This window comes from Anastrepha ludens, chromosome 3, assembly GCF_028408465.1.
Source record: "Anastrepha ludens isolate Willacy chromosome 3, idAnaLude1.1, whole genome shotgun sequence".
Lineage (NCBI taxonomy): Eukaryota > Metazoa > Arthropoda > Insecta > Diptera > Tephritidae > Anastrepha > Anastrepha ludens.
This window is the reverse complement of record NC_071499.1, coordinates 122,149,132-122,171,967: the sequence shown is the minus strand read 5'-3', so window position 1 is coordinate 122,171,967 and position 22,836 is coordinate 122,149,132. Positions and strand designations below refer to the sequence as shown.

The window sequence follows — 22,836 nt, the reverse complement described above, 5'->3', positions numbered from 1 at the left end:
TCAGCGCACAGCTGCGCATGACAAGTGGCTTGAGTGGTTCTTCGCCAAAATTAAATGAAGCTCGTTGGAACTGATGCAATAACGACTTTGGCCTTGGCCACAATTCTAAGCTGACAGTTATTAATGTGGTGGGTTTTCATACAAATGCATACATTCATATTGTGTAAGTATACGTAGGCTGATGCTAAACATTGCTGGACAATATTATCGAATTTTGAAAAATTTCTATTATAAAAGTTAAAAGCTTTTCACCAAAGCCATAAGAGCATACAAAATTTAGTCTGCGGAAACGAAGTGTGCTAACAAATGGTAATCAATTGAAGCTGAGTCTGATGAATGAGTTTCGTGGAACAATGCTTGCCAACTACGCATCGCTAGCACTTCCGTGGAACACTTTAACCGGCGAGCTGTGGCTTTGCCAATAAGAAAACTTTTTTTGTATTGAATTTCTAGACATTTCTGACTCAAAGCTTAGGCCAGTTTGTTAGCACTTTATTAATTTTTTTTTTGTTTTTTCATTCAACTAATTTGAAAGCTTACATCATTTTTTTTATATAATCTTATTCTGTTTTCCTTGCAAGTGACAAAAAATACCCATAATGAGGACAGTAGCGTCTTAATATTTTACCAAAATTATACTTGTAGAGTTCCACGGATAATTCTTGAATATATTTGGGGTCTCAGAGGCAAGCATCTTGCGTTATTATATGCCATTTTAGCCCAAAGGAAAATGGAGAAAAGCAGAAAAAAAGACGAGAAGTAGGCTTTAAAAGCGTAGTAAATGAGATATTCTCGTATTGTCAAAACCTCGCTATTGTTAATACTATTATAGACTAGACTTATTGGCTTATTCCTAGACTCACCTGCAACAGACTCTTCACGGCGAGCATACCGTCCAGACGAAAGAGGCACGTACCAAGGTCATGGCGAAGGGGGGCATCAGATTTCTATACAGATGGTTAAAAACTAGGCGATGGGGTTGGCTATGTCGTATTTTCGAATCTCGGTGAAACACCAAGAATTAAGAAAAACATTTTTCTAATAGTGGTCACCCCTCGGCTGGCAATGGCAAACCTCCGAGAGTCGGCTTGAAACTGTAGGTCCCTCCATTTGTGGAACAACAGCAAGACGCCACAAATAGGAGGAGGAGGTCGGCCAAACACCCCAAAGGGTTTACGCGCCAATTACTTATATATACAGGGTTTAATTGAAAAGTAATGAGCCTTCCCGCGCGGAGCGTCCGCCAAGTGATCAAGCGGCTGGTGGGGGAAATGATCGTTGGACCTTACGCTTCCACTAGAAACCGGTCCCAGTTCGCTGGCAACAGCGGTGTAGTCAACATCGCTCCGCGCGTGAAAGCTGTTTTAAAAGTGTGTTAGGATTTTGCAGTGGCGAAAATGCAGCTGATCATCTTTTTCGACTCTCGAGGCATCGTCCACAAGGAGTTTGTACCTCCAGGAAACACTGTAAACACGGACCCTTCATCACGACAATGCGCCGGCGCACACCGCCTTCCTCTGCACCTTTGCATTGGCCAAGATGAGGGTTCCGGTGCTTCCCCACCCTCCCTACAGCCCAGATCTGTCCCCTCCGGACTTTTTCTTGTTCCCGCACCTGAAAAGAAAGCTGAAGGGGAGGCGTTTCGACTCCATCGAGGCGATACAAAAAAATGTGACAGCCGAATTGAACGCGATTCCGGCGGATGAGTTTAGAAAATGTTTGCTGCAGTGGAATGACCGCTACCAGCGGTGCATTGACGCTCAAGGGTCCTCTTTTGAAGAATATGAGTTGTATAAGCCAAAAGGTTTAATAAAACTGCTTATAAAAAATAAGGCTTATTACTTTTCAATCAAACCCTGTATATTAGAATTACTATTATCAAACATCCCGTCGAAAAGAGAGGGGCAAACCCAAAGACCGTGAGAAAGAGGGAAATCAATTTTTACACGGATGGATCCAAGCTAGCAAATAAAGTAGGCTATGGAGTTTTTTCAAAGGAATCAGGATTAATATTATCCGTTCGACTACCAGACTACGGCAGTGCATATCAAGCAGAAATTCTAGCCATAAAAGAAGTGGTTACACATCTAAATACGCATCCCTTAACAAAAACTACGATAAATATTTCCTCGAATAGCCAGGGGGCTATACTAAGATAAAAGGTTGCACAGAAATGCCGAGCAACCCTATATGATATTAGCACCGTCTTCAAAGCCAGCCTCGTTTGAGTTCCGGTGCGCAGAGACATTCAAGGAAATGGTAAAGCCCTAGAGCTAGCCAGGAAAGCTACTACTCTTCAAATGCTTAGCGATAGAAGTATCATACCATTTGGATAGCTATGGCCATGAGGAAACTAATAATCAAAAGAGACATTATCAAAGAGGCCAATAGGTCATGGAGAGATGAAGGCTCATGCGTAACAGCTAGGCTACTGTGGGTGGTAAATAAATAAGAAAAAGACAAAGGAACTGCTTAGCCTTTCAAGAGAGGATATCTCGCAGATCGTATGTGGTGTCTGGTGTACTAGAGGTCAATGGCTATTTGGCAGGCATTCCTTGAGGTTAGTAGTTTTCTTCCATGAAGAAGTTGTGGAGATGAGAAAGAGGAAGAAACAATTGAGCACTTCGTCTGCAAATGTACAGGCTCGGCCAAAATCAGAGCAGGGTCCCTAAGTAGATACTTTTTCAGTTCTCTTATGGAACTGGGATTTGACCAATCCTGCTCTTCATAAGAGCCACAAAATGGTTTCATGAAGACAAATAAATGAGGTATTCAAGTCGCGCAGAGGTATCACAACGGACCTGTAAGGTCTAAGTGAATTGGTCGACTACCGACGACTACCGACTTGTTTAAAACACTGTAATATTTTAAATTGCATCTTGTTAGCAAAGCTAACAACCATAAAAACTAAGTGGTCGGCATTCGTTACTCGGCGTTTACTCAAAACAGAGTAGGATAAAGAAAGGTGTGTCTCAGTGTGGCGTCCTTTCACCCATGTTTTTCAACTTTTGCATTTCGAGAGGGAGTTTTGCTGGTCTCCTATGCTGAATGGCGTCCGGCGGCATTGGCATCGAAGACTTGTGTTCCAAAGTAGACGTTCATCTCGCCAATCTTTTTCCTTTTGTCACTACGGCGCGTCTCCAGTTTTAAAAAATAAAATAAATTACTGGCGCATATACTTCTTTTAGGTCTTTGGGCCGAGTACCTCTGCCTAATTGTAGCGTACATCTTGGTTTTGTTCCACAAATGGGAGAACCTACAGTTATTAGCCGACTGCGAACGCCAAATTGTTTTTCATGAGGCGGACAGTAAACTTAGACAGAGACGCTAAATTCTTACGGAGACTCTCACCACATTCACTCACTCCTGACCCTTGAGTGCCGTTATCAAAGGACAACCTTCACCTATTGCAGGCGAAGAGCTTCAGCTGCCTTGTGAGACCCGCGTAACTTTGGTCCAATTAACGTATGGATATTTAAATAGGTTAGCCAGCAGGCTACTTATCCAGCATCGATCCTGACATACTCAATATAAATATATCCGGCATTTAAAGGGTGAATACTAACTTCTTCCTCGGGATCCAACCCGTCGAAGCTGCACCTTTCCTGGCCGTTAGATGACTTAAACTATAACGAATGGTGACTACACCACACTGGGAGGGTCCGTATACTGCTACAGTAACAACAACAACCATAAACCTCGATACCAATATACATTTACATACACATTTTTACCTAGCGACGAGTGTGGAAAATTCCGGTTTCATAGGTATATACCTAACCAAGCTTTAGTATCAATTTTTTTTGTTCCTTTGCTAAGATTTGTCCCAAGATAATTTAGACATTTTAAAAAATATGGCACAGTGTGTCAATTTAAAATTTCGTGCGCAACAGGTTAGTAGCGAATTTAGTAGCCATATACCTGTTAGCATGAGTGTGTGTTCAAACTTCGCAAACATAACGGCTCATTTAAAGTGGCTGGCATTCGCATCTTCAAACTGAAGCAGGAAGTCATTTAGCTGGCAAACAAACAAATGCAGCCAAACCAACCACATAACCATTACAGCTGGTATATAGTAAATATGTATGTATGGCTGCTATTATATAATATACATACTTGTATGTACGTGCATGCATCCGCATATACTTATAGATATAAGCAGCTAGTTGGCCAAAATCGTTACAACACCATTGGTCACTGCATCTCTCGGGTGCCTTGTTTGCCTTGTAAGCCGCCAGCCACCAGTCGACAGCCGCAAGCCGCCAACAAACATATCATTAGGAGCAAATCCGCTTTGTTGCAAGCGCTCTCTCCACAAGCGAATCTTTGGCTTTTGTGGCACTTTTCCTGTTTGTGCTGCCATTTAAATTGTATTGTGATGTATGTTTTACATTTGTGTGTGTGCGTTATGGTTTCTTAAACTGCTTCCAGTCATTTTAACAAAGATTGTCGATAATGGTTTCATTATTATTATCTTCTTTTTTTCTATTTTTTTCCTCATTAATTTTTTTGTTTTTGTGGTTTACCGCCACTTATATTCGTATGAGAGAGATTGTAAGACAATGAGAAAAATATATTGAATGTTCAGAAATTATGCAAGAAATATATATTTTCATTTTCCAATCTTCTTTTATTTTTTTTTTTTTGTTTTTGATTTGAAAGTTTACGGCTGAATTTGATTTTAGTGCGCACAGAGCGAAATGCTCAGTAAATCAGAACAAAGTTTAGCTGATTTTTCTCTGATTTTTTTTCCAATAAGAAGCCCGTCTGGGATAAGAATAGAGATATTTTTTCAATAAAACCGAATAGATCACCTGTAAAACTAACAAGAAAAAGAAGAAGACTATTCTCATATAATTAAGAAGATAGCCCATTAGATCAAGATAAAAACCTTTTAATAAAATCTTGTAGATAATCTGTAAAAAACGATGAACACCTCTTCAAAATATGGGTACGATAAAAAGTTTCCGTCCTTTGTATATTGAAAACTTTCAGAACTGGGTATTTGTATTCTTGTGCTCCAATGAAAATGTATGATATTGGGGTTGTGGGTTATGAGAGATAATGTACTTCTATAAGCCAGGAATGTGGAACTGAATCAAATGCCTTCATATCCACATAGAGGTTTTTTTTATGCCTTTTAGATTGGCCAAGGACTACTTGCTCTTTGCATCCTTGTGATGCACGTATGCATCCTTTCTGCTCTTCTGCAATGAGACTGTGCGTTTCGATATGCTAAAAGGGTGCACATTTTGCAACCTGACATTTGAAACATTTTAATGAATTCCAAGCCTACTTAACAGTGCTGCTCATATATTACAATACTTGGTAATGAAAAATCAAGTCTTCGTCTACTTAAGGATTTTAAGCTTAAGCGATTTTAGTAAATTAATAATGAGGACGCCATTTCTTAACGTGAGACAACTTTTCCACCGGCGTGTGGGACTTTCAAGTTAAACGTAAATCAATTTATAAACAAGTCTGTGACTGTGTCCAATACCTTTTATGGCCACTTTGTGGCGGAATTAAATTGTTTGCACCATTAAAGAAAACACTCAATCAATTAATTAATCAGACGAGTCAAGTGGTAATGACAGTGAGTGAAGGTGGTGTCAAAGAGAGAGGCAATGAAATGAGAGTGAAAGAGAAAAAGTGAGGTAGAAAAAAAAGAGAGATAGAAAAAAAGAGAGATAGAGAAAGAAAGACGAGTAAGAGGAAGAGAAAGAAAGCATAAAAGGGAGAAGGAAAAGAGCATAAGCGAAGGAAAGTAGTAAGCTAAAATGAATCGCAACCGTTTTGTTTTTTTTTCCTTTCACTTATCAGGTCAGTCCATGAGTTAGTGCGTTTTTTAAAGGTGGTTTTAAAATTAATAAAAAAGATGTTTAAAGTATTTGTTAATCAATAATACTATATATTTTCCTTCATTATTTACAATGTCTTCTCAACGTTTAGGCATATTTTTAATTCCCTGCTCAAAGAATTTTTTGTCTTTGGAGCCAAAATACGTTTTGATATCCCTTTTTATAGCTTCTTTGGAGGAGTAGTTCTTATTACTCATATGGGATTGAAGTCCACGGAAAAGGTGATAATCACAAGATGCAATATCCGGAGAGTATGGTGGATGTGGCATTAGCTCCCATCCGAGCTCGTTCAGCTTGCCTAATGTTTGCCTTGCGGTATGAGGTTTTGCGTTGTCGTGGTGAAACAAAACTTTGCGTCTATTCACTAAAGACGGTCGATTTCTGTTAAGTGCCTCATTCAGGTTGGATAGCTGATGGGAATAATAATCAGCAGTTATCGTCTGGTTTGGTTCCAGAAGTTCATAATAAACAATACCGGCCATATCCAACCAAATAGACAGGAGAATCTTCTTTGGGGTGAAGGCAATCTCTAGGTTGGTTCTCGTGTTTCATCTTTATCTAACCATTGGCGTTTGCGAACAGGATTATTGTAAAGGACCCATTTTTCATCACCAGTAACGACACGGTTCAAAAAACTTTCATTTTTAAGCCGTTGCAGCAGCTGAGAACACACATTCACTCTCTGCTGAAGGTTGGCGACGGAAAGTCTATGCGGAACCAACTGAACCAGGTGTGAACTGTTCCATGCGATGAATTTAACCTCTGAACTATCCGAACGACTGTCAAATTTGGGTCAGCTTCCACGAGTTCGAGCAAGGCGTCGGAGTTAAAGACTTCAGGACGACCAGCGTGCGGGGCATCCTCCACGTCGCAGTTACCACTTCGGAATTTTGAAAACCACTTTTGGGCAGTCCTTACACTCACAGTATCCTCTCCGTGAACAGTGTTTATTTCTGCTGCAGCAGTTGGTGCATTTTTACCACTTTTATAAGAAAAATACAAAATATGTCTGTTATACGCGTTCGAAGATTCCATTTTATTTTTTAACAACACGTGCTTTTAAATTAAAATCACTTGTTGAATGCACAATATATCAAAGAATATATAAATAGTTCCGTTATATTCCGCGAATAATTTTTGTTTGCAAAAATCGTACAAAAGTAAAATTATGGGTAAAATACGCACGAACTTATGGACTGACCTGATATTTACGCTAGCCATTGCAGAGTTGAGTGCAGTTTAAAGAAAGTAAAAATTGCTTTATTTGGTTTAGATGTACAGTGTGCGAAATTTGCTTAGCCGCATCCATTTAAAATTAAAATAGAAAAGTTTAGATAAAAAATGTGCGTACGAGGTGAGTTCAAAAAATAAGGTAAAGGTTTTAAATTTCGGCGACTACGCACATTTGACTTTCGATTATTATTATTTTTATGTTGGTACACTCATCTCGAAGGCACTAGTCTATAATCTGAAAAATTCTTTTTGGGAGTGAGTCAATTAATTTTCGCAATATTGTCCAATGTCCAAATGCGGCCACGCCTGTAAAATTGATGTTTTTCTTAGGTTGGGGAATAAGTTCGTAGCGTTTTACCGAAGACTTTCATTTAAACAAAATCAAAATTAAAATAATTATATCAATAAGTTAATCAATTATATATTCGCCGTTGCTGTTTATAACCTTTTCCCACCTCTCGACAAATTCGTTGATGCCGTTCCGCCGAAAATCGCCTGGCCTGGTGTCAAAGAAGTTGTTAAGCCAGTTTTTAAGGCCCTCTTTGCTATCGAAGGTAACGCCCTTCATATGGCTCAACAGGGAGTGGAAAAAATGGTAATCGCTCGGTGCAAGATCCGGAGAATACGGCGAATGCTGAAGAACCAGCCCTCCTATTGGAGCTCTTGTAGTGCGGCTCTGACGACTTGTGCAACAGGGAGCCTGGCGTTGTCGTGAAGGAATATTGTTTGACCATGTCGATCAGGTCTCTCCAGTCGAATAGTAACATTCACGCGGTATAGCTGGGTACTATATAGCTCCTTTTTGATCGTGGTATTCTTTTTCAGCATTTCCCAGTGCACCATGTCCTCCCAGTCCCACCAAACCCATATGATGATGGCCTTTGGATAAAAATCCGGCTTGGCTCACGGTTATGGCGTATCTTCTGGAGCCACCCACTCACCTCCTTTCTTTGCTTCATATGCTGCTGTATAGGCACCATTCCTCATCCCCCCTGATGATGTACAAAAAGCGTTTTTGACGGACTGTTGCACGATGGCGGGCGAGATGCTGGGAAGCAATTTGAAGGCGACTTTCTTTGTTTTTTTTCGTTGAGCTCGTGAGGCACCTAGGCTCCCCATTTTTCGGTAAATCTCATTGAATGAAGGTGATTGAGAATCGTTTTATGATCGCAGTTAATCTTTTTCGCCAATTCACGACTGGTTTGGCGTCCGTTCTGCTTCAAAAGTCATTTCAGACGTTCTTCACCAAATTCAGTAGGCCTTCTGCTGCGGAACTGTTCATCGATGTCAAAGTCGCCATTTTTAACTTTACAAACAATTTCTGTGCTGTAGACTCGCCTCCATATACGCGCTAATGTCCCGGGCTGCTCTGGCAGCTTTTGATCTCGATGAGAAGCAAAGAAGAGCAGGTGTCGCAAATGTTGATTTTTCTCCTGGGTATTCCATGAATCGCCCTTTCTAGTGTTGCGTCTCAAAAATTATTTGTAAGCGGGTACTGAGCTGGTATTAGGTTTTTGCAGCTTCCTGATTTTTTTTTTTTTTTTTTTTTAAAAAAGCTTGTTTTGGCTTGTTTGATACTAAAAATATATATCTGTGAAGACCTTAAGTTCTGTGTTAATTTTTTGCTCACTTGTTATTTCTTATTTCAGTTACCGCTACTATTAGCGCTGCTCTTTGTGCACACACCAGCCGATGGCGCTAAGCAAGAAAAGTCGTTACAAAACGACGACATAAATGCATCGCTAGCAACCCCCACTACCGCCAGCAGCGATACAAAAACAGTTTTGAAAGACAACCTCACTGTCACTGGGAATAGTGCCACAGCCAAAATTACCGAGAAAGCCAGCTACCCGAAGAAAGTGCATTCGCTAAAGAAGCGCCCTACAAAAACCTCAGCTTCCCATATGACGACGGCGTCAACACAAAACTCGAAAAACAAGCGCAAGAAAGTGACGGCCGATGTGACGGCCGCATTCAAGGATCTGCCCGCTGACGATCTGGAGTTCATCAAGGAGCTGGACAAACAATTTCAACTGCACGGTGAGAAGATCAAAATTAAAGTGGAACACGACAATAGCACCGGTGAAGAGAAGCAAACTAGCAAACGCACCATTGACGGCGAGTTAGGGTGAGTGATGGCTAATTGGGGTTTTCAGATGTTTATTATATACTTTTGATCATTTTCAGCTATGGCGCTTACCCTGCGCACAATGGTTACGAGTACGAGCGTCCCAAGTTTATGTTCTATCCCTACTCGCAGCACAACATTCCAGCCGATGCGCCCGGCTACTATCCACCCAAAACTGATGTAAGCATCGAGCCATCCTACTCGTATGAGCTACAACCGCAGAGCTACACAAAGGAGCCGCAGCCGGAGCTGGAGCACAGTGTGCAACAGCCACCAAAAGTGGTCGATGTGCCACAGTATGCACACCAAGCGGTGGCCCATCAAGGGCAGAATGGCGCTTACGAAGAGCCGGTTATTGTTTTGCGCATACCAGGCCCCACTAAGTACGCCTCCCATCTGCAGACGCTGCTGCAGCAATATTTGGAGATACGTGCGGCTCAATATCTACGCATACTGGAGGAAGCCGAGCACCATAAGCAACAGGCACAACTACAACCGCTTGGACAGCACCATCAAGAACACCAATTGTTGCAGCATCAGCATCAGCAGCAACAACAACAACAGCACGAACAACATGCGCACGTATATGAACAGCAAGTACAGCAACAGCACGCGGTGGTCGCACCAGCGCAAGCGTACGCTGAGCCAACGCTCAAGTTACTGCCGCCAACGCATGCACAGCACACCGCGCCACAGCCCGCGGCAGAGGAGGAACACGGCTACACGGATGAAGTGACGTACGCACATCAGTTGGCGCCGACGCCACAATCGGTTGCATATCCCGAAATCGATGATGTCTATCAAGGCTACAAAGGCAAGCTGCAGGCACACAAAGTTGCCATTCAACAACAGCACCATCAACAAGCGCAAGAAGAAGCGGAGCATCCACAGCAGTTGCAACACGAGCAGCGGTACTTTGTGCACGCCGCACAGCAGCCAGCGGTGCAACAGTACTATTACGCGCCTGAAGCACAATTTGACGGGCACGGCGGTGTTCACTACCAAAACGTATACTTTATGGCCATAGCACCACAGGGCGCCTACAATGCGCATGCCGCGCACGCCACTACTTTACAACACCAGCCCATCTATGTGCAAGAGGAGGAACAGGAGCTGCAACAGCACCACTACCAGCATCAGCACGAACAGTCACAACAGCAGCTGCATCTGCAGGAGCAGGAGCAGGAGCAGCAACATGAGCAACAGCACGAGTTGGCCGCCGCTCATGACGCTCATGCCGCTGCCGCACTGAACGAGAACAGTCCGCGTCAAACGCACACCAAAGTCATATACACACATAACAGCGAGAAGGGCGCTGCGGATTATGCCGCTGGCTATGCACTGCCATCGATACGGCCATTTGAGCGTCATGCCGGCACGTCTGCCACAGCGTACCACCACCAACAACAACTGCAAGCGCAACTGCTGCACGAGGAACAGCACGAGCAATTGGAACAACAACAACAACATGAGCCGCAAATCGATTACGACACGCCGCCGACACATGCCGCCCCCGAGCATGAACAATCGGCCGCCATCTCGCCGCGTCCATTCAACTATCATGCGCACAGCGCGAAGGCGGCGCGACGGGGTAATCGCAAGCGTGGTGCTAGAACGCCAACAACCATCGCCACGCCAACGGTCGCGCAGGTGGATGAGCATTTGCAGAAGATACGCGAATACGTGCGCGACAATTTGGGAGCACAAATGAGCACAGCAGTGGAGTTCAAAACGACGGCGTTGGTGCGGAGTTAGGTGACGCGACGCGGCAGCGCGGCGAGGAGTGAAAAGGCGCTTAGGTGTATAATGTTTTAATGTGGTGCACGCGCCTTGAAATATGCTACGAAATGTAAAGGCACAAAAGGAAATGCTAGCGGCACTTAATAACTAAATTGATTTTTTTTTTACTTTTGCGTGTGTATGTATGCATAGTTGTGTGATTTTTAAGGACCACATTGCACTGCACACTTCCAACTCATTTTGTAGTTTTATAAAAGCTACACTCAAAATGTTAACTTTTGATTTCTTAGGAGCGATTGTTGTATGCGCCCAGCAGCAACCCAATCTGAATACTCTCACATTTCGTACTGTTAGTCACAAATTTTTTAAATGATTGGCATAATTTCAGCTTCCTTTCAAAGAAAATTGTTCCGCCAAGCAATGCTATGAAAAAATGTATAGTTTTCTACATATTTTTGCAACTGTAGCCGCTTGAAAATGAGAAACTCGGTGTAGAAAAATCAATTCAGTCGGCAATTCGCGCCAAAAATGTATGGGCCTATGCTGAACAAAATTTTCACAGAATTCTCAAAATCGAACTTTTCTCTAAATCGTCTAATTTTGCGAAATAAAAGAGTGAAAAGAGAAATATTTCAGAAAATCGAGTTCTAATATGCCCTGAGCAGAGTAAAATTAATTTTAAAAAAATGTATAGGCCTGCAAAATTTGATAAACAAAATTTTCATTGATCTTTAAGCATCGTTTTCTAGCCCAGCCAATGCAATGAGCTTTACTAAATGTTCCATTAAACTATTCCTAACATTAAAATGTTAGTTGAGAAGTGATCAATCAAGTGAGCTTTAGTAGTCTTGCCTATCAGTTATTCCTAACCTTAAAGTGTACTTTAATTTTTATTAATTTTCTCAACTTCTGGACAAAGATAAATTTGTTAATTCTTAAAGTCCGTTTACTATTGTATTTTGTGCAACAATATTCAAACCTGGTATGTCCGTGACTAAAACTAGCCGATTTTTATGCAGATATTTTGTGCCATTCTCCTAAACCAAGCAATAAAGTGAGCTTTACTAAACGTTCCAACAAACTATTCCTCACCTCAAAGTGCACTTCAACCTTAATTCACTTTCTCAACTGCCTGACAAATAAAAATTTATTGACTTTGAAACAAATAATTCAAATTTGATACAAAAATATCAAAAACTAACTATCTTGTTGAACTGCTAAAACCCTGGTAAGGGCAAATTGTTGGTTAATGGTTAATGGTTGTAAAGGGTTAAGGTGTGGTCCTTTAGCACTGCGACCATATTGATCTATTGTGCACCTGGGCAAAATTTTACTTCATTTTAATCCAACTATAAATTTCAAAGGTTGAATGTTGATACTTCAAATATAACGCCCCGCGCATTAGCAAGCTTCTGAGAGAATGAAAATATATTTATCGGCATACTAAAGCGAGCGGTAATGTCAGAGACCACTTGAGAAATGGTATTACACCACTAAAGTGACCTTTACTAAACTCTCCAAACAACTATTCCTAACCTTTAAGTGTTCTTTAACGTTTTTTTTATTTTCTCAACGCAAATGCGTGTTTTCGGTATTGAGCTATGCACATTGCTCGAAGCTTGATGCAAAAATGTTTCGAAATCGAAAAATTTATAAAAACAGATTAAAAAAAAAACATAAAACAAAACATTTGAAAATAAAAATATCTTTTTCGAAACTAATTTGGATTGCAATACAAATTGTTCTCGCACGTAAAATGTCAAAAGCGTTAATTGACCCCTAATAAAAAATAAATACTTACCTGCTGAGGGGCAACCGCTGTTAGAAAAATAACTTTTCCCCTGACTCCTAATGGATTTGCATACTTTTGAGCTGCCATTGCTACTTCTTGATCACATTCCTGAAATCTTCTTGCTCATATAGCTCCCTCTCTCTCTCTCCCTCTCTCCAGGTGAAAATGTGCACCTTCACGCCACTTTATCTTCTGCTCTCTAGCACCATTTTTCAATCCTGCAATAAGCTGAATTTTCTACAATTTGATCTTTTATAGCGATTTTTCACAGTCCCTGGGTCTTACGCCGCTATGCATACTTACATACACAGTTTCGTTGCTATAACAAAAAACAAAAAAAAACGAAATTATATTTTCGCTTAAGGCCAACACTCCAAAGCCTGCTTAGCTTAGATGTGTTCGCATTTTGTAAAGTTCTTCATTTCATTTTTACGCATTTTTCGTTTCATTTTTATTCTTGTGCAATTAGGCATAAAAGTGAGTTTTTTAGAATTTTTTGATTTGTGAGATGTAAGATTTATTTTGAATACTCTTTATTTGAATTTTATACAAAATATTGCCCATTGGATAAAACAACAATATCTCTAAAATTACAGTTAAGGTTGTCTGCCAATTTGAATACTAATTCAAGAGAATTTGCTGCCTCTTCAGCACTTCTCGGACAACTCACTCGGTGATGAGCGTAAGTGATGAGGTCTGCCTGAGGTCTCACAGCCGCATATGGTATGACGATTCCAAATAGGGGAACAGTTACATAGCAGATGAGTAATCTTCGTTACAGCGGAGAAATTCTCATGTGTCTGCTCGTGCTTGCAAACTTCGGAGAGTCAGACATTCAGCCATTTTGTATGTTTTTTGTTGAGTACCGGCCTGTAAGAACTCTGTCTATCACAGATACATATAGCCTTTTTTTTGTGTATACACAGCCAGTGCTCGTGTGTGGCCGTGAAATTCAATAAACTATGCTCTCCTCTCGCCTTCTCCTATTACCTAAGACACTCGTGCGCTGAAACCTGCGTTGCAAATTCCTTAGAATTTACTTTTAAACCCAATTTTTATTTATTTTTATTTCTCTTTTCTTTTTTTTTATTCATATAATTATATTTTTCGTTAATTGCTTTCATGCGATATATCTATATTTTATTTTTCTTTATTAATCTCTATTGTAATTTGTTTTTCAGTGGAAAATACAATATTTTTTTTAACACATTCATTCATAAAGACTAAAAAAATAAAAAAGGTTTAGTAAAACAAATTGTATTAAATTTGTGCAATATTTAGCATTTAAGATATGTACTATTTTTCCACACTGTGCTCAATAAAGTTTAACACATTTTTAAAAAACTGCGTACAAATGTATTATCAGAATAAAAAAATATTATTTTTGCAAAATTTAGTGCTAAAATATTCTCGAATGTCACGGGGCAACGCCTTATTTGAAAATGTGCATGGTATGTGGGCGGTAAACTCGGAGACTACTAAACCAGTTCTTAAAAAATGTTCGTTTATTGTAAAGTGGAATATTCTGGAGTGTCATAGGTCATATCTTATTTGGAAATTTTCATGGTATGTAGGTGGGAACTCGAAATTAATTTAATAAAAATTTGGTATTTTCTTTGCTTTACGCCCCTCCCCTAATTTGAAATGGTGTTTTTTCGGTGTTCCTTTAAAAGCGTGTAAAAAAGAAACGAAAAAATATTTATTAATTATTTTAGTTTAGTTTAATTTATTTTAGTTTCCAGTATTTTATTTCTTGATTCATTGTTAAAAAATAAAAATTTTGTTTTGGTCATACGAAGTTCATTCAAAAAGTTGACAGCCTTCAAAAAATGGTCTTCACATGCACAGTGACACAGATATAGCCGATTGCACTGAACCGATTTTGAAGAAATGAAATTCAAATGACGTATAACTGATGTCGTTATTGTGTGAACTACGATCATTGGGTAGAAAATTGTTTAGTAAAAAAAGGTAAAAAAACTGACAACTTTTTTAATGAACCTCGTATAGCAAGAACCAAATTTTTATTTTTTAACAATGGATCAAAATATAAAACACTGAAAACTAATACAAAAAATCTTTTTTCGTTTCTTTTTTACACGTTTAAAAAAAAAAACACCCAAAAAACAGAATTTCAAATGAGACGAGGATCTTAAATGCGCATGTTAGTGCTTTTTATATCCAAAACTAGGCAACACTGCAGTTGCGAGAGATAATGCCTCTTCTATACGCCATTTCCCCGCTCGCTATATCTATGCTCGATTAACTTCACGAAAAATTTGGATGCGAAAGCAACAACAAAGTTATCGAGTAAGATTCGATGCTAGCGAGTATGATTATAGCTCATTAGACCGCACTGCCTTACCAGCACATGTAATTTAAGGCAGCTCTCTTCCCGCTTTGCTGACAAATGTTCATTTGCTTCATCTATTCGCCACTTGCTAAATCTTGGCGAAAAAAAGAGACCTATAGAGAGAGATTTGACTGCTCCAAAGAGAAGGAGACGAACAAACTTGAAAAAAAAATGTAAATAAAGTGAAGAAGTGTCACACAAAAGTTATTCAGAAATATAAATAACCCACACCAAAAATAAAACAATGGCCGACAATGTGGCCAGATGATAAAAATAAGTAAAGCTAAATAGGAATGAGTGAATTATTGAACTAATTGAAATATATATATAATTATAAAGATCACATTTTAATTAAAATAATCTAAAAAATGTCAGGGAGAAAGAACTAAAACTCCGAGGCTAGGGAACAAAAAAAATAATAAATCAAAATTACGAAATTGTTTATCTGGTCAAACTGATCACCAATTGGACTAGGGTGACGTCACGAAAATCAACGCCAGTGCTGTCCGAAAAAGTAAATATAAAATCTTAGACGACCCAATAAAAGAGCACTGAAACAAATACATCTTGTCTCACTAGCAACATTTTTTTTGCAGATAAAATATGACTACATTTTAGGTTTTATTTGTTATACAAATTTAAATAAATTTTTTTAAATAAAATTTTAAATTTTAATAAAATAAAGAAATAAATAAAATTTTTAATTTTATTTGTTATTCAGAACTGTAATAATGATATTAAGCCTTTTCTTTTCTCCAAGTCCTAGTAAGTGGCGAACAGATGAAGCAACTGGCACAAAATATATTGGCAAGGCGGAAGAGAGCTGCCTTAAATTAATTTATTATGTGTTTGTAAGGCAGTGCATATAATAATACTCGCTAGCGCCGAATCTTTCTAGACAACTTTGTTGTTGCTTTCGCATGCAAATTTTTCGTGAAGTCAATTGAGCATAGAGATAGCGAGCGGGGAAATGGCGAATAGAAGAGGCCAATGTCAAATTCGCTGAGCGCAAAGTAACGGTACCACTATAGGCGCCACTTCATTACTCTCAGTGTTTATTACGCAAGTCGGAGATGTCCACAAGCAAACGCAGACAAAGCCAAGCTGCGCCGTTCGACACTTCTGTTCTTTACCACCAACCACCAGTCTCCCCAAGGCTTAATCACAGCGCAATAAGTTTTTAATAGACTTTGTGTTGTTGACATTTCTATAAGCCTAAATGTATGCAGTACGCCAACTTCCATGACCAGCAACGTTTCCACTTGCAAGCTTTTCATGCTTTCCTTCTGTTCCGTTTTTTTGTATTATTTATTGCTTAGTGTTGTGCCATTTGCGCGTAACTTGCATTGGATATATTTAACAAAATAAAATTCCAAACTGGCGAACTGCCACACGTAATACTTTCATGTGGCTTACATAGCTGCTTTTTTTTAGTATTTTTCAGCATTACATTTTTTCTTGCTTTATTTTATCCTTTCTACTGTTGTATTTTCAATTATTAATCCGTTTCTGTCTAATTTTGCTACGATTTTTATTCAATACGATTTTCTTGCTTTTTTTCTGCCATTTATAATTATTTTTAGTTTTATGAGCGCATGCAGCTGCACGTAAATCCACCAACATACACATAAATCACATACCATATGTATGTATGCGTGTGTGTGTACGTACATAATTCAACTGCATGTACGCTGCCAAACCGTCTGCACTGATTGACCGACCACTTGCTCGTCCGAATGCCAATGGTGAAGTTGGCGATCAATTATGCGCGCATGCGTGTTGGCATTTATAGCGGCATTTATTAGTTGCTGAATCAACTTGGTAATACAAAGCTCATTTGATTTGACTTGATTTGGATTTTTTCATGCATGTGCACAGATGTGTGTATGTGTATGAGTAGCGCTGCTGCAAGGCGTTTCCTTAAAAATGACGAAATATATTATATAATCTTTTGCATTTGTTGCATTCATATGGCGTATGAGCGATATCGGTTTCCGGTACGACGGCAAGCACTTTCACACGCACACTCACACACAAAGGCACTTGACATTTTTTTTTTTTTTTGGTACAAATGTAATAGAGTCATGCTTAATGGCAGGTAAGCGGTAATCTCGTCCCTAAATTAGTGAGACGTTAGTTTGGAATCAACTTTAAAATTTATACCGATAGTATACGAGTACTACTCTTTTGTTCAAGCTGACATTAAAGGCAAATATACATAGGATGGGATATATATTCGCTGACAGCTATAACGGTCTGTTATTGGTCATATCTTCTCAATTCTTTTCATCTTGCATGAACAAGAAGAAGTGGAAAGAGGGTGAGTAACTAGAGAAAGTCGAAGTAACCAAACCACTCACCGCTCTCGGAATTGGTGGTGTGCTAATTGAGCACTGTTAGAATAGTTTCATACTAGACTCTATAGTTGATGCACGCTTAAACAACACTGAGCCAAGTATTTCCAAAACTCTCTCTCAGTAATTTTTTTCAATACGAAGTCTTGTATTTCTCATGCCATTTTGCTGGCAATATCAGGGATATAAATTATATAGTAGCATGCATTTTTTTATTAAATTCGTGAGCAATCCTCAATGGATTTTAATAACTTACAACTCCTTGAAAACACAATTGAAGGTAGTTTCTTCCTATATAATCTTAAATATACATAAAATAATCGTTTAAAATGCTACTCGAAATGAAAAAATTTACAAAAATTTCAAATTTTCCCGACATTTATTAGCATTTTATGTAAGTATACATATATGTATATATGTTGCAATATAAACAGCTGAATATCCTTTTTTAAATGGCGTGCAAAAGTGCTTGAACAAATAAATAAATATAAAGTTATGGGCAAATTGGTTGTTCGGTCTTTAGTTCACATTTGCAGGATCAATTCAAAATTTTGAATATGCAGTTTTTTTCTACTTGCTTCTATCAACAGTTTATGTACGAGTACATACTACATACAGTTTTGGCCAAAACTAAAGCAACCCCCTAATGGCATTTTAAATAATGTCAAATAACTCAATAAAACAACGTCGAATATTACTTACTTTTACACCTTGTTTCTTCTTATTATCCTAATGATTAATATACATAACAAAAAAATTTCAACATTTCTTATATTAAAAATTAAATTAAAAAATATTAATATTATTCAAAACTTGTCTGGACAAAACTAAAGCACCCCCCGAAAATAATTGTTTTTATTCTTCAGTATTTTGTACTAAACCCATTATTTTTGATATCTTCGGAACATCTTTTTGGCATAGAAGATATTAGGTTACTAATAATTTCCGGAGAAATGTTGTACCAGGCTTCTTTAACCGCTTCAAACAGGGCTTCCTTTGTGCTGCAATTTTCCCTATTAATTTTCGAATTTACAATCTCCCACAAATTCTCAATGGGATTGAGATCGGGAGATGGAGCTGGCCAGTCTAAGACCTCTACAGCATTTTGCTGTAACCACGTTTTACAGTGCCTAGAGGTATGCTTCGGATCATTATCCTGCTGGAACCTCCATCTCAGTGACATTTCCTCCTCAGCGTGTGGTAGCATTACATCTTTAAGGATGTTTGTGTACATGAAACGGTCCATAATTCCCTCTATTCGATGAATAGGCCCGATACCCTGGCCAGGGAAAAAACCCCAGACCAAAATGTTCCCCCCCCCCCATACTTGGTAGTTCCGATACAATACTTCGGATTTAGTCGCTGTTGCTTTGGCCTTCTTACTCGCCTTATTCCATCTGAATGTTTCAAATTATATTTGGATTCATCAGAGAATAATACAGTTTTCCACTTTTGAACTGTCCAATTAATATGCAATTTCGCAAACTCGAGTCTAGCTTTTTTGCTTTTGGCGGAAATAAATGGCTTTCTAGCAGGTCGTCGACTGAAAAGTTCGGCCTCCACTGCTCGTCTTCTGATCGTTCTAGAACTTACCGGCAAACTTAAATCAATTTTTATTTGTTCAGAAGAGACTGTGGTATCACTTTTTCTTTTAAGCGTGGAGTCGTCTTGTCGTGTAGTCTTTCGTGGCCTTCCTGCACTATGGATTGCAAAAATAGAACCCGTTTGCTCAAATTTTTTTATAAGTCGCGATATTACACTTTTATTTATTGAATATTTCTCACTAATTTTGTGTTGCGATAAACCACTTTGCCAATCACTTATTATTTTATTTTTAAATTCATTTGAATACGCATTTCTGGCCATATTTGCTGATTTCCCGTATGAAATGTTTTGTCCTACTAAATCCGCACGTGTTTTGCACAAATTATTCTAACGAACTTTGACTCAGCTTTAAATACCGTTAGGAAGAAAAATTAACTTAAAAGCAACAAAACAAAGGCGTAGTTAAGAAAAAAAAGAGGTTGTCTGTAAAGTCGGTTTACTGACGATAGTTTAACGTGACAACGTCATAAGAAAATATTGATGGAATGGTTGCATTTTTCAAAACAAAATTTTAATTTTATTTGTTTGATAGATATTTTGTATGGATATAGAGGAGGAGGTAAATGGAATTGCAATGGAATAGGTCGAGTTACATTTACACAAACGTGAAAAATGACGAAACATTTATCAAATTCATGAAAGATATCTTCAATTTCGATTGTGCATCAGACGTTAATAAGTCAACAGCACTAAGAGGCACCATCATCGATTTGCCTTTTTCAAGACACTTTACACTCGAAACACTCCCTTTCATTTCCTATTATTCCTATCATCGTTTATTCTCAACAGAGAATTGGTTCATTACCATGCACCCAGGAAGAAGGCATATGCAAAAACAAGTATGTGAATTTATATACCTACATATGCGCATATACATACATATATATGCTCACTCAAGTAGGAGAGAGGCAGATGTCGAACGTTGCCGAACGCGGGGGCCGATTGTGCTCTTTGTCGTTCGTTCCGCGCTATCGCTTGCAGTTCAAGCACATTAGCTTACATTTGCTTGCGTACGGAATAGATTCGTATATTGGATATGTCCATATGATTTGTATGCATCTTTAAATATAGATTTATTCTTTTTGAAAATTGTGCGAAATTGTAAATGTATATGCATGTTTATATACATATATTAGTATACAACATATCTTATAAGGTATGTGGTAAATATTACCATACATTTTTTCCTTCATATATAATAAAAAAATTAATAATAATAACATTAAAACAACAGGTATTATTAACAAACTTGGTTTTATTTTAAATTCTTCAAGTAAATCAAATTAATAATAATCAATAAGAAGGCATATGCAAATACAAATACGTGAATTTATATATGTACATTTGCGCATATACATACATATATACGCTCACTTAAATAGGAGAGAGCAAGATGTCGAACGTTGCCTTTCGTTTGCTTTGTTTGCTTTGTCGTTCGTTCCGCGCTTTCGCTTGCAGTTCATTCAAGGTAACGACAATAACCAAGGTAACGACAAATGAGCAAGGTAACGGCAATGAGCAAGGTAACGACAAATGAGCAAGGTAACACTAATGAGCAAGGTAACGACACATTTTTTCGTGCGTGCAGCCTGTTAAATCGAATTATAAGACGTTATCACGACAAAATGTGGGGTGCTTTAGTTTTGACCATTCAGTTTTTAAATAATATGAACATTTCAATTTTTTTTCAGTATAACTAAAACGCTGCATATTTGGTACTATATTTTATAAATACTTAAGTAACAAGGAAACACATGGCATATGTATATGCCATATTTCAAGATGTTTGATTGAGAGATTTAGCATTATTTGAAATGCCATTAGGGGGGTGCTTTATTTTTGGCCAATACTGTATATGTCTCGAAGAAAGTGTATTTTCACTGTCACACAGTTTTATCGGAACATATTACAGATAACTTTTTTTACGGCTTAGCAATTCTTTTCTCAACATAACATTACAGAACCCCATTACAGATCAATGCAAGTGTATACATGTCTGTTAGCAGCATGCCGATTTAATTAGCAGTTATTGTTGTTATATTAACAGTAACATTGGCTATAGAAGTAACTGCTCTGTTCGGCTACAACGAATAAAACCGACAAGTATGAGCAGCATATCCAGAGAATTTATAGGAATTGTATTTGTAGTTTGGTTTGCTGAAGCGAATAATTTTTCCAAACTGAGAGTGAGGAATATATGTTGGGCATACTCATCCTAGGCAGAGCGCGTGTCTGCCTTAGTAAGCTCGTCAACTCTCTCATTTCCCTTTACCTTAATAAGTGAAAACGGGATTGAACTTTTTCTCTTTTTTTATATATATCTATTTTTTTTATAACAAGGCTCTAATTTTTGCTATGACAATTAATTTTATAATTCACTGTTATTTGGTTATTTAGGACTTCATTTCTGTCAGCAGTTTTTATAACTTGTTTCTCGTTTTTTTTTTTTTTTGAATGCGTTTGCTAATTATAAATACAAAATTTACGATTTTCTTTTTATATCCAGCGCATCACATGCAACAATTCGCTTACGAATGCATTGCTCATATAACACGACTTGACGTTAATGCATACCAGCGGTTGTACATATTTTCATTTGTTAAAAAACCAATGAAAATTTCAACAAACCTGAACTGAAAGTGTTACATATAAAGAAGAAAAGCCAAAAAAAAAGAAATGAAAGCACAAAAAATAAAGAAAAAAACCAAAAACCATTCGCCAAACCTCTTAACCAACGGAAAACTGCTGGTCTTGTTAATGAATGTTAGTTAGCTATTTGTTGTTGCTTTTATTTTATGCATTTGCTTTTCTTTGTTGAGCACCGCAGCAGCTTTTCATGGTCGCTGATTCGGCGCATTGTAATTAGCTGACGCACAGCTTACGTAGGTGCCACCTTACAGTGCAATATGCACCGCTTTCTACTATCAGGCTGCAACGGTATTTTCTAGCCAACAGCACTCCTGCATTCTTTTTCTTTTCACGTTTTCCTTTTCGTTTCCTTCAACTGCTGTTAGCCATTGGTAATGGTAGCTTTCTGCAAAGTTTTCCCCAACTTTTCCTGCTCACTGATGTTTCGTATATATAATTACCTTTGTTTCGCTTTATTTACATACATATGTATGTGTGTGTGGATGCATTTGAAATTTATGGCTTTTGAAATTTTTCTATTACACCTTCCACCGTACATCGCAAACTTAATGATATAATATAATACATGCAGGTTGATGTTGATTATAGTATTTTTGTGCATGTTATGATCTTTTTTTTTCTTTTCGCATTTCTACTACTCAACAGAACAAAACATTTTCAATTTTTAATTTATTCGCGCATATTAAAATAATTGAAATTCTGTAGCTCTATCGAGTAACTGATAAATGGTTGCATTCAATCACATTTTACCAACACTTTAGCTATGAATACTCATCTATCTGGCTTATGTATGCATGAACTTATGTGCACCAGGTCGTATGAGGAATACGCGCAAACGTTAAGCCTCGGTTAGAGAGAGCTCCAATACGTGCAATTCCGCTTATTTGCAGAACTTGTGTGCCATTGGAATTACGAGTTAAATTTAAAGGATTTTCACTGGCTTAGAGGTTTAATTTAAAAAAGTTGATACTTACAACTTATTTTATTCAATGTATGTATGTATGCAAGGTGGTAGTTAGAAAGCGCAACTTGTGGGCTATATGACGAGTGAGGTAAAACATTTCGCTAGCTATTTTGCATGTAAGCGCCACGCCATATAACTAAAAGTATAGTCGCCCGAT

At 38.2% G+C, this 22,836-nt stretch overlaps 1 protein-coding gene across 1 annotated transcript in view; it reads left to right on the top strand.

Moving 5' to 3' along the window:
- Positions 1 to 14,087, top strand: part of LOC128858967 (putative uncharacterized protein DDB_G0271606) — a 34,202-nt gene extending 20,115 nt beyond the window's left edge. The window contains exons 2-3 of the mRNA XM_054095596.1: positions 8,744 to 9,222; positions 9,282 to 14,087. Of these exons, the coding sequence (XP_053951571.1) occupies positions 8,744 to 9,222; positions 9,282 to 10,977 (2,175 nt within the window). The 3' untranslated portion in view covers positions 10,978 to 14,087. The remainder of the gene's footprint in view (positions 1 to 8,743; positions 9,223 to 9,281) is intronic.
- The last annotated feature ends 8,749 nt before the right edge of the window (positions 14,088 to 22,836 follow it).